Below are 13171 nucleotides of genomic sequence, written 5' to 3' on the forward strand. Positions count from 1 at the left end.
CAAATAGCTAATAGACAGTAGGGTTAAATCTGATACCAGCTAGTCATGGACAGACCATAAGTCTCCACATGAACATTTTAAATAAAAATGCAGGTATACTGAGGTTACCTGGAGAGCTTCTATGGAATCAGAAAATCAGTGGTAGGACCTAGGAAGATATATATAAAAGTAACTTGGTCGTGGTCACACATTCTGGGTGGCATATTAAAGACTCAAATCTAGGTCTGCATAACTCCAAAAGTCATACTTTTGAACCATTAAATTGTCTCCCAAATACACACTTAAATCCTGGACTAGCTATAGTCACACAGTGCCTGCTATGGTTTGAATGTGCCCCCAAATTTCACGTGTTGGAAACTTAATCCCCAAGTTCATATGTTGATGGCATTTGGAGGGGAGAGCTTTGGGAGGTAATTAGGATTAGATGAGGTCATCAAAGTGGGATGCCCCATGATGGAATTAGTGGCTTTAGAAGGAGAGGATATATATATATATATTTAATTTTTATGTATATTATATGTATGTATTTATTTAATTTTTGTTTTTTGAGACAGCGTTTCACTCTTTCACCCAGGCTGGAGTGCAGTGGTACAATCTCGACACACTGCAACCTCCACCTCCTGGGTTCAAGTGATTCTCCTGCCTTAGCCTCCCCAGTAGGTGTGACTACAGGTGCCTGCCACCACGCATGGCTAATTTTTTGTATTTTTATTCAAGATGGGGTTTCGCCTTGTTGGCCAAGCTGGTCTGTCGCTCCTGGCCTCAGGTAATCCACCAGCCTATGCCTCCGCCTCCCAAAATGCTGGGATTACAGGTGTGAGCCATCATGCCCAGCCATGAAGTTATATTTTCTTAAGAAAACATTTCAGACAGTTCTAAATTAAAGCTGTGTTTGTGAACTACTATGGTAAACACTAGAGAAATGAGTTTCCAAGAAAAAGAAGTCAGTATGGGCTTATTTGGTCAAGAAAGGCATCAGGAGGAGATGAGACTTCAATTTTGAAGGATGGGAATAATCTGGAGATTTGAGTGTGGGTATTTCATGGTGGGGGGAAATGTAGACACAATATAGGGATGGAATGAGCATAATATGGTGTGTTTGCATGGCAGTGAATAAAACAATTTGACTGCAAAAGATACTTGGCGTAGGACAGTGATGTGAAATAATAACGTAGATTTGGACCAGTCTGGGGTTGGGAGAGGCCTTAAATACCGGTTAGGAAGATTGGATTTTTCATTGTAGGTATCAGCAACAATATGGTTTGTTTTTTGTTTTCTTTTTATTATTTTGACTGAGAGAATGACATGGGAAAGCAATGTATTAGTGCGGTGAACCTGATGGGGTCAGATGGCTAAGTATAAGGGACAGAATGGAGTAAGGGGACCAAATAGGCAAGTATTTTTAATTTATTATCTAGGCAGGGTGGGCTGAGGGATAAGTAGCAGCAGCAATGAAAGTAAAAGGCATATTCCAGAGTTATTTGAGAAAATAGAGAAAAAGTTGAGCTCTGAGGGATGATGTGAAGGTGTGGGAAGACAGGAAAAGGTGGTAGTTTTCAGATGCTTGTGGAACATCAAGAGGATATTCATATTGAGTCCATAGATACTATCTTAGTTTGTTTTCTGTTGCTATAAAATAATGCCTGAGACTAGGTAATTTATAGAGAAAGATTTATTTAGCTCATGATTCTGGAGGCTGGGAAGTCCAAGAGCTTGTAGCATCCTGTGAGGACCTACTTGCTGCATCATAACATGGCAGAGGGCACCACATGTCGAGACAGGGCAAGTGTGCTGGCTCAGGTTCCTCTTCCTCTCCTTCTAAAGCCACTAATTTCATCTTGGAGCGTCCCACTTTGATGACCTCATCTAATCCTAATTACCTCCCAAAGCTCTCCCCTCCAAATGCCATCAACATATGAACTTGGGGATTAAGTTTCCAACACGTGAAATTTGGGGGCACATTCAAACCATAGCAGGCACTGTGTGACTATAGCTAGTCCAGGATTTAAGTGTATATTTGGAAGACAATTTAATGGTTTAAAAGCATGACTTTTCGAGTTATGCAGACCTAGATTTGAGTCTTTAATATGCCACCCAGAATGTGTGACCATGACCAAGTTACTTAATCTCTCTGAATCTGTTTCTCTACCTAAAATAAACAAATAAATAAATTAAAAAGGTTGTGATTATGGCATCTATTACCTCATAAGGCTGTTATGGGGATTGAGATAATGTGTGTAAACCTCATTGTGTGGAGCCTGGCATGTATTTATTCTTGTCAGTTATCTGGGAAGTTATGGTTAGAGAACATTATGAAACAGGAACTTGCATGGGATTTAGGTTCAGGTGGACACTAGATTCCAATTTATCTTCATCACTTACAAGCTGTGTGATCTTAGCCAATTTATTTGGCCTCTTAATAGTGAGTTTTCACTATGTTTAAAATAGAATTAACAATACCTTCTTTGTAGCATTATTATGAGGATTATGTGACATAAACTATGAAAGCTCTTGGCACAGGTACATGAAATAAGAAATAGTATTAGTGTTGTTAAAGTTGTGGCCCCCGGTGGATATTCACATGGAGAGGGTTTGATGGATGAAGGGTAAAGGACTGAGGTCCATCTTTAGATTGTCACAATAGGCTGTGAGGGACACAAAAGGAAGCCACAAATTGGCAGCCAGGGAAGTGGGAGGTAAGTTTAGATAAGTCAATGTAGGATTGGAGGATTGGTAAGCTTTCAAAATTAGAGTTTTCCTATCATTTTTGTCATACTGAGACTAGATATGATGTGTCAAGGAAGAAAATTCAAGTATGTGAAAACACTGATTCTCCAGAGAAGATGTTCACAAGTCTAGAGACTTGTGAAAGCAGGAAGAGACACTCATCATGTCTGCAGCCAGATGGGCTGCTGCTGAAAATTACCTGGTCTTGCGGGGCAGACAGGTTGGAATTTCAGAAAGGACTGAATCTGATTCTGACATGAGGTCAAAGTGAATGAGAACTGATGAATAAAGAATTCAGAAACTAGGAAGTGATGGGTTTTCATCGTGGGTGTCAACTCAAGAAAGTAGAAAAAGCAACCATATTTTAAGGGCTGAAGGAGGAAGTGGATGGAGGAAAAAACAAAGGCAGCAGGGGCAGAACACACTTCTGAAAGTTTGGTGATGAAGAGAAGGAGAGACAGAATGAAGCTCTGAGCTCACTGGAGGGCTTAGCAGCAGGGTTAAGAGCATCAACTCTGGAACTAGACCTCCTGGGTTTGAAACTTTGACTGATGTTTATTAGCTGTGTGGCTTTGGACAGGTTAATTAGTTTCTTGATGCCTTAGTTTCCTAATTCATAAAATGGAGATGATGATATTGAGGGTTAATATTGGGGAGATAATTATGAGGTTATTAGGAGGATTAAGTGAGTTAATATATATAAAGTGCTTAGTACAATATCTGTCACATAGGGAGCATTTAACAAATCTTAGTTGCTGCAATTGTCATAACCATCATCATTATTGACGTTATGGAGATAACATTAACATATCATGGAGATAAATTGTTACAGAGAGAAGGGAAGAGGAAGAAAAAGAAGACAAGAGGCTTAGTACTGTTGTAGGTATAGTTTGGCTCTAAAATATGAGCACAGCACCTACCAGGGAGTCTTCTTAGGTCCTACTAAACACTTGGACTTACGAGACTTCCATGGGCCATCTTGGGTACTGATCTACTGAGAATGATATAACATGGGAACCACAGCTTGCCAGCAGAGCAGTGCTTACAGCAGTTCAGCTCAGCCATCGGCTTAGGTGCAAGGAGATAAGATCTGCTTTGGGCAACTGCAGGAGCTGCCATGGCTTATAAACTCCATGCCCCATGGGAACCAGTATGTTTGGTAACAACTCCATTGGCACAGCTCCCAGAGTTTCTGCAACGAACATTGCAGTTATAAAAATCACCACCTCAAGGATGTCCAAGATATGGTGTACCCATCAGGTGTTTGCAGTTCACTTACAGTTCCTCCCAATCCAGATGAAATTTGTGAAGCAGGGGGTATTTTTTACCATAAGATATATGATTTAGCAACATGTTGGCACATACCATCTTTTATCTGTTTTCAGGGAAGCTGAACTTGGATGTTAACTGAAGGTCAAGTTACCATGTAAGAGGGGAAAGGGTTTTGTTAACCCTTTGCTCGTAGTGGGATATTTGGCTGTTTTATGGAGAAATCAGACCTGTTCTAGATTGTGAGCGACATGTAAGGGTGTTAGACATGGGATTTGAGATTTAAGGAATTTGGGTATGGACGGTGTAAGAAATGAGTTAGGGGATCTGTAGCATGTTTACAGGTCAGAGACATGGCCTGGTCGGTGAGATGTTTGGCATCCTGGCCAGTTACTGAGGATACAGTGAAAGTGTCTCCCAGGTAACCAGGCTGTGCTGTCCTTCCTTGAGCAGACTGGATTTATGACAAAAGACAAAAATGGCTTTTCTTTTACACAATATATAAAAGTATGCCAACTGACATGCCAAAAACACGAAGGAAACAAGCAGTGCTTCAAGAGATATTTATTACACCTACAGCATCTCAGGCCCATATCCCAGCTGCCTCCCCTGTCTGTAGATATCCATGTAATGATCTCTTCAGAACCTGAATACCCTGTGGCCTGCAGGGTTTGCAGGATACAAAAGAGGTGAGGTGTCACATTCTTTCAGTAAGGAATTCTTGGAACCTGGAGATAATGCCACATTTTGGGGTCCTTTATGTTTCTTTTTTTCTCTCTCTCCACCTTTTTGTTTTTGGAAAACTAGCAAAGCTCAATTCTAGGAGAGTGGATAACTGAAAACCAAGAAGGGTCTTGGGGGTCCTGGGCCAGAATATACACACATGAGGTCTGCGTGTTACCCTATTTGCACAAGAAAATGTGTCCTGGGTCAGTCCAAGTTCCATGAAAGCAAAATTGCAAAGTCGGGGGGATTTTGCCTTTGATTCTCAAGTCTATTTTAGGGCTTCCCTCCTTCTCTCTAGGACCTCTCTGCCACTTTGTAGGATCTCATCCCTGGGTCATGTTCACAAAGGACCTTGCCCTCTTACTAAATTGTTTCTATATTTAGGATAAACTAATTGCAGGAGGGATTGCAGGAAAAATTGCATTTTAATAGGCATCTCACCTGAGTGAAAAACTGTTAAGAGCCAAAGGGACCAAGTCTCTAATAGTGAGAGTTGAGGTGTGGCAGAGAGGATGGGGAAGGAAGAGTCTGGAAGCAAGCCAAGAGGAAGTAAGATTCCCTGGTCAGGCCACCCAGGGACAGCAGGAAGGCCCCAGTGCCCTCAGGCAGAGCCCTGAGAGGGTGTCGGGGCCTCTGAGTGCGTGAAGGGGCCTCTGAGTGCGTGAAGGTGGAGGTGGTGGGAGGATGGACAGGCACCTTTGGGCTGTGTCTGTGCAGTGCCCTGTGGTCACTCTGAGGGTGCATGTCTAGGTGGGCAGACTGTGGATGTTTTTCATATGAGCTGCAGGTGTGATTCCCCGGCTACTGCAATCTTAAATTCACACCTTTCCTCTGTTTTTTACTATAATGAAAACATTTGGAAAATATGTGCAATAGAATATATGCTCATATGTGGATTTCAAAATCTATCATATGTGTAGCACTTAACAAAGCATTTTCATAACCATCATTTTATTTGAATCTCTCTGATACCCTAAGGTTTAAGTAGTTTAAATTGTTACCCACATTTTACAGATAAGGAACTGAGTTTGAGACCAATGACAAAACTTGTCAAAGTTTATTCAGCAGAGTCTGTACTGATTTGAATTCTGTTCCTTGTGCTCTCAACTTATAAAATTTTATTTTGGAATTAACTGGACAGCTAGTTTCCCAGATATAACAAGGTTCACCTGCAAGGAGGTTGTTGGTTCTCTCCAGGGCACAAGCTTTTATGGATGATCCACTGTAGTGTACACAGGGTATAGTGAACATGGTTGCTATTGGGATGTGCATATTTAGGCAAAGAAAAGCTATTGGTTGTCTTGTGTCCTCTTAATCAGCTCATCAAAGCTGAATATGAACATATTTAATACCAATGTAATCTATAATTACAGTATAAAATACTAACAATAGATAGTAAGGTGGTTTGAAAGTTAAAACTCTAAATCAGATGCTATTGCTAAATTTGGCAAATGAAGGAAAATAAACACAAGATTCTTAATATACTTGTCCTATGAAATAATTTATGCTTCTTTAAAAAAGAACAATAATAACATTTTAGCTATTCCTACCATTGAAAGGAGAAAAAGGTTTCTGTTTGTTTTCCTAATTTGCATTTAAATAGATTCATTTAACATTTACTGTATTAAGAACTAGATTTGTATATTTTCACTGGATTTTAGCCAGCAGAAAAAAAATTTACTTAGCTTGGTTAAAAACAAAACCCCAAAAGAAAAGGAAAAAAAAACCAAAAACCAAATGACTTACATGTAACATCTATCTTCTTAATGAGACTAAACTATGTTGATTTCAAAGAGATACAATTTCATTATTTAGACATGAACTTTCCTCCTTGTAGAATTTTTTTTGTTATATTACATTTTGTTGAACTCACCATTTGTGGCTTCTCAAAAAACAAGGACAAGTTTGAAGGCACTTTGGAGATATTTTTAGTTTAAAATGTCCTAGCTGGAAGGGAGCTTAGAAAGAGTCTACTTATCTGGACACTAGCAACCGAAGAACCTATGTCCAACTCAGTATTCATTCATTCATTCATTCATTCATTCATTCATTCAGTGAGTATTGACAGAATTACAGCTATTTGAATCAGCTGTCCCCAGACATCTGGCATTCCATCTTGGTGGGGCAGGCAGTGGAGGAGGAGGCAGAGAAGGAGGAGCAGGCTAGATAATGGCAGGGGAATGTTCCTATTGAGGAATAGCACCTTACCCCAGCTGGAGTACCGCAATGCCCTTTCAGCTAACTTTTAAGGATAACTGCCCTGTGGAGCTCAAGCAGAGCAAGTCTTACAGCCATATGACCAGGAGGCAGGGCAGTGTCCCCAAAGCATGGCTCAATGGGCACTCAGTGAATGTGGCCTTGGGTAGAATGAATTAAATCTACACCCTGGAATTTACTTCCCTGAACCTGTTTTCCTGCCTGTGAAGTGGGCCTGATGATAGCACCTTGTGGGATTGTTTTATGGATGCAATGTAATGATGAAGGGTGAGTGAACATTTTGAACTCTAAAGCATCACACAATTGTCAGGGCTGAGACTAAGAAGCTTCCCTTCTTCCCGTCTTCTTTTTTTTTTTTTTTTTTTTTTTTTTTTTTTTTGAGATGGAGTTTCACACTGTAGCCTGGGCTAGAGTGCAGTGGCATGATCTCAGCTCACTGCAACCTCTGCCTCCCGGGTTCAAGTGATTCTTCTGCCTCAGCCTCCCAAGTAGCTGGGATTACAGGCACCCACGACCAAGTCCAGAAGCTTCTCTGGCTATAAAATAATGCCATTTTTCTCACTGACATTATTTTATTCAAAAAGATAGACGTGTAAGTTGTAGCAATGAACATATCTTCTGATCCAGGAGAATCAACAAAACTATTTTTTATTTTGTGTGGAAAAAACGCATTCTGTATATTTCCAAATTGAGCCTATTATAAAGCAGGATGCTTACCTCCATTCTGCAAACCACTATCTCTTGCAAATGAGGAGAAGACCAGAAATGAAGTGACTCTTCCACAGTCTCATGTGGAGTTAGTGACAGAGCTGGGCCTGGAACCAGCCTAGTCCTCATCTCACTTGACTGTATATATACATGCACATGCATGCATTCATGCATGTACACATTCTACCTCTGCCACCAGTTCCACTGAATGCAACAGAGATGACTATGACCCTTGCAGACAGCCAGCCTTGCAAAGGTGAGGATTATATGCAAGTAGGCAGCAAGTTTAGGCCCAGAGAAGACTTGTGATTGTCCCTTAGGAAACCCTAGTTCCTGACATCACATGAGACCATCTAATCCCCAGAGCAGGTCTTTTTCTCTCTACTGAGATGTGTGTCACCTCTTTGGAGCACCACCTCCAGTGACAGCTAAACTTTTCCAGAATGTCCCAGACCCCAGTGACAAGCTGGTATGCTCCAAATATAGGAGGCAAAATCAGTTGGGATGACATGGGCGCAGACCTCATTCTGTAAGAAGCTGATTCAGCAAGGTGCACAGTTCTTTCAGCACTCTCAACTCTCACCTGTCTTTAACTCATTTTTGTATTGCTTTCCACCCTAATTGGCTGGTGTTCAGCTTTCCCTACTCTGTGGTCGAGGGATCTGGTGCCGAGCAATCTAATCATTCTGGTGCCAACACATAAGTCATCTACTTATTTGCATATCGAAATCACCATTTAACATAAAATACAGGGAAGGTCACTTATCGGCCACTGAGACATCCAAGAAAGTGTATGGAGTGAGCGTTTTCATCACAAGTTCCAAGGACTTCAGGCATTTCAGACTTTCATTAACTTTATTGATTCTTTTGTCAATAAAGAAAAGAAATGAGAAATTATTTTAAAATAGGGCTGGGAGGCAGGCTTTTAAAGATAAAAATTACAGAATGAGAGTCCTCTAAATTCCTGGGGCGTCTGTCTTTTCCTTCTTGTCCTTAATAATAATTAAAGAAGAAAAAATAAAAGCCCTGAACAAATGCCTGTGATGTGAGGGTAGCTGAGGCTGGAGGACCCAGTATAGTGCACAAAGCACAAATATCGACCCAACCTCTACAGGAGCCCCAGCCTGAAATAAATCCTCTGACACTCAGAAGTAAAGAATGGTCCTTTTGTCCTTTCTTTACTGTCGGTGTAAGTAGATGGAAGTGTAATTCAAAAGGGAGAATAATCTCCAAATCATGCACGTTTGCCTTTGGAAGGTGATGTTTTTATACTTAAGTGTGGGTTGTTACAGCCCTGATGTCTCTCTCCTGAACTTTAGGCACAAATAACTGCCAACTGGATACCTCCCCTCTCATAAGCCTCCCAAACTCAGCACATCTAGAACAGAACATACTATTTCCCACCCAAGCTTCTTACCTTACTGTTGAGGCAGCATCTGTGGTGGTACTTTTTATTACCAGGACTCAGGGTGCCATGCCAGGAGCCTGGCTGTTCTCTCTACCTCTTCCCCACCTTCTCCTCTCTAGACAACCTAGTCCGCAATCCTCCTAGTAGCTCTCAAATCTGCCAATTTCTCAGACTCTACTGCCACTCCCCTAATCCAGGATTCCAGGTCCTCGCCCTCATCAGGATTTCTGGAGCAGCCTTCTAGCCATTTTTCTCTTCCCTTCCAGTCCACATCCCTCACTGCCATCAAAGCTCACTTCACACTTCACAACCCAGCTTAAAACCTTCCACCAACACCTGGCAGCCGACAATGTGTGGTCTAGGTTCCCTGAAGCCTGTGTGCAAGGCTCTTTGTGGTCAGCCTGTCCCACCTACCTCCCCAGCCACACCTCCTCCTTGATATCAGGCTCCAGAACACAGCTGAGGACCCTTCATTGTCCTCAACACAGTAGGCTGCCCCAGTTCTGTTGCTTTGCCTGAGCATGCATCCCACTGGCCTTCACCTCGCTGATTCCTACCTGAATCAAGGCTCGACTCAGATGTCACCTCCTCTGAGAAGCCTTCTCTGCTCTTCCCCATCTCCTCAAGGATAGGTGAGGTGTCCGCCTCTGTGCTCCCTCAACAGCCAGTATTCACCTCTATCTTATCAGTAGATGTTTTTTGAGTTGTAATTTTAATCACATTGTGTGCCAGATTGTAATAAAGTTGTATCTGAATCCATGTCAACTTTCCACATTAGCCTGTAAGTCACTAATACTCAAGAACCATATTTTAGTCATTTTTTCCCCATGTCACCTCCAGCGGTCCCTGGCATATAGCAGGTGTCCCATAAATATTGGTTGAATGTAATTGAAATAGTCAATTCACTCTTCTGTTAAAGGGACATAATTGGATAAGGCTGCAGTTCTGGCTCCGGAAAGCTGGTACAATTATGGCCACTTCTTAGCCTGCTTCTGTTCTCAGCTGCTTCCTGCTCCACTCTGCAACTGGGCTGCGGCCTTTAGTCCATCCCAAATGCAGTGTGAGGCTTAAGTAGTGCAGTTCTCTTCTCCAAATGTACTCTTTCACACCTTTCCTGGCTTTTGCTCACTTAACCATTGTATTTTGGTCTTCCACATGTGTGAGTCACTGAGCTGAGATGACGAGGAGCCTCAGGCTGTGGCACATTGGAAATGGTTGAGTTTCCAGGTCCTCACCCTCATCAGGTTTTCTGTAGCAGCCTCCTAACCATTTTCTCTTCCCTTCCAGTCCGCATTCCTCTGGGGAAGAGAGAAGTGTAAGGGACATGTGATGGCTACCTTCACATATTTAAAGGGCTGCCTTAAAGAGAAAAGAGTAGAATTTTCTGCTCTGGACAGAAAATTACAGAAAGTCCAACTTCAACTGGCTTTAATAATAAAGAGGATTTATTGGCTGAGGTCCAAGGAAGTCCAGAGACAAAGTGGAAACCAGACAACGCTCAGCCAGGGCTCTGCCTGCTTCCTGCAGTTGTCTTGGCTCCACCCTTTCTCTACCCATTGGCTTCACCCTTAGGCTGCCAGAAGAATGGCTGCAACAATTTGAGGTCAGAGCCACATACAACAATACTGGAGGAAGAGAAGCTATAACTAAATAACTAGGATTCTGTTTTCCTATACGTTTCTAGCAAACTTCCCTTGTGTTTTATTGTATTACATTGGATCACATTCTTATATCTGAGACAATCCCATTGGTTGGGAAATGTCATGCACTGGTTGGCTTAGGTCTGGTGTCCCAAAGAGCCAGGGGTTCTGGTCAGCTCCCATTGAAGTATGTGGGCTGCCTGGAAGAGGGCTGGATACCTAAGTGAAAACCAGGGTATGGAGTTAGGAGGAGGAAGATGGCTCAATGCCCACTGTGCTAGCACCAGGCAGTACTTATACCACCCTTAAAACCCTCATTTTCTGCTTCCCAGTTGGTTATAGGAGAAACCCTGGAATCGTGAGGCTGTAGAGTTATAAGAAAAGTTGATTCAGTTCAGAATCAACATTGTGTGTGGCTGGGCAGTGTATAAGAGGGGCAGGGGCGAGTAAGGATGTCCCTGTTGCTGTCTTCAAAGATTTCTGTCTTCTACTAGTGCAGCAGGAGATGCATTAAGCCTCCCAGCTTGTCTCCTCAGCACCTGTCCCTAAAGCAAGCATGCTGGGAATGGTAAACAGCTTCCTCTCCCATCTCCCAATCATCTCACTCATTTTCTCTTAGGCTCTGTAATGCAACACAGCGGCTGCTGGTGGGTTCTTTTTTTTTTTTTTTTTTGAGACGGAGTCTTTCTCTGTCGCCCAGGCTGGAGTGCAGTGGCGCAATCTCGGCTCACTGCAAGCTCCACCTCCTGGGTTCACGCCATTCTCCTGCCTCAGCCTCCCGAGTAGCTGAGACTACAGGCACCCGCCACCGCGCCCAGCTAATTTTTTGTATTTTTAGTAGAGATGGGGTTTCACCGTGGTCTCAGTCTCCTGACCTTGTGATCCGTCCGCCTCGGCCTCCCAAAGTGCTGGTGGGTTCTTAAGCTAAAAGTGAGGGCCCTCCTGAGAAACCAGGCTGTGGCCCACCCCATTAAGACTCTCTGACTCAGAACAATAACTGAGCAGCAAGAGAGCTTTTCCCCCTTCCACTAGCTCGGAAAGTTTTGCCCTATTCGACCCATGACCATTCTGATTACTCTGTGCTTTCTTGTCCCCTCTAGATGTTCGACTGGATAAGCCACAACAAGGAGTTATTCCTACAGAGCCACACGGAGATCGGAGTCAGCTACCAGTACGCCCTCGACCTCCAGACGCAGCACAATCACTTTGCCATGAACTCTATGGTGAGCTGAGGGGCTGTTCTCAGGGCTGCCTCTGGGAGTGGGAGAGTGGGGAGAAGGGGGAGGAGGGACAGAAACAGACTTTCCACTCAAGGAAGAACTGTGAACATGCGGACCCTTTGGTATTCCATTTGTTGGAATGAGGATGAGTGCAGGGCATGTGGCCAGCCAGCTGTTCCTGCAGCAGATTATGCCTCCAGATCCTGCTTTACACAGTGAAAGAATGTGCCGGGGGTTGTAGGAGGCATTGGCTCAGCTCAAGTCTAGAAGGGCGAGTTCCACCAGTTCCACTTCACTGACTTAGCCAACGTTTTTTTGTCCCCAGCATGTGTGAGTCACTGAGCTGGAATGGTGAGGGGCCTCAAGCTGTGGCACATTGGAAATGGCTGAGTGACCTGGGGCTGTTTAGACTGGGGAAGAGAAACCCTAAGGAACATGCGATTGCTGCCTTCAAATATTTAAAGGACTGCCTTAAAGAGAAAAGAGTAGAATTGCTTTATGTTTGTTTAGAAGGCAGAAATGTTCAGGGAATGGCAGTTTGAGGGGGAGGCAGGACATGGCTCAGAGCGGGAGGTGGGGTGGGATGCAGTGGAGGATAGTGAGCTCTCCATGATGGGCAGTGTTCAGGCAGATGCTGAACACTCAGAGAGGGATGTTTGCTAACTGTGTGGCCAGATAGAACTTACTGTACCTCTCTATGCTTCAGTTTCCTTATATATAAAATGGAAATAATAATAGCTACTATATAAGGTTGTTGCAAGGATTTCATGTGTTAACTGTAAAACAATGAGAACGGCGCCTGGCACATAGTAAGTCATCAATAAACGCTGGTGTTATGATAATGATAAGGATGGAGGAGTTCAGTCCATACGACCGCTCTTATTCTTCATAAACCTAACACTTACGGATATATTTTTGTTTCCCTGCATGGTTACCCTTTATTTCAAAATTGTGTCTGCTCCTTGAAGCCACTATATTTCAAACTCCTGCAGCCTAAGAATGTCTGTCTCCTCCACCAGCTCTTCCTACTTGAATTATTGGTCCAGAAGACTAGCTCCACCCTTCCTCATATATCTGAAAAACAAAGACAGCTTATCATTGTAGCTGATGATGTTGGGAGTGAAGCAAGTGTTAGAAAAATAGAAACAAGGTGAATCACAGAGGCCAAGAAGGAAGAGAATTTCATTTTCTACCAGGCTCTTTTAAATATGCTATGCACTGGAATTAACACACTGGAGAAGAAATATTTTAGGTTG

At 42.9% G+C, this 13171-nt stretch overlaps 1 protein-coding gene across 24 annotated transcripts in view; it reads left to right on the forward strand.

Annotated features, from left to right (window-relative positions):
• KALRN (kalirin RhoGEF kinase) overlaps positions 1-13171 on the forward strand; it is a 697103-nt gene that overhangs the window by 254157 nt on the left and 429775 nt on the right. For all 24 annotated transcript variants that reach the window (XM_073009790.1, XM_073009791.1, XM_073009792.1 and 21 more), the window contains exon 6: positions 11796-11918. In XM_073009790.1, the coding sequence (XP_072865891.1) occupies positions 11796-11918 (123 nt within the window). The remainder of the gene's footprint in view (positions 1-11795; positions 11919-13171) is intronic.

Source organism: Chlorocebus sabaeus, chromosome 22, assembly GCF_047675955.1.
Source record: "Chlorocebus sabaeus isolate Y175 chromosome 22, mChlSab1.0.hap1, whole genome shotgun sequence".
Taxonomy (NCBI): domain Eukaryota; kingdom Metazoa; phylum Chordata; class Mammalia; order Primates; family Cercopithecidae; genus Chlorocebus; species Chlorocebus sabaeus.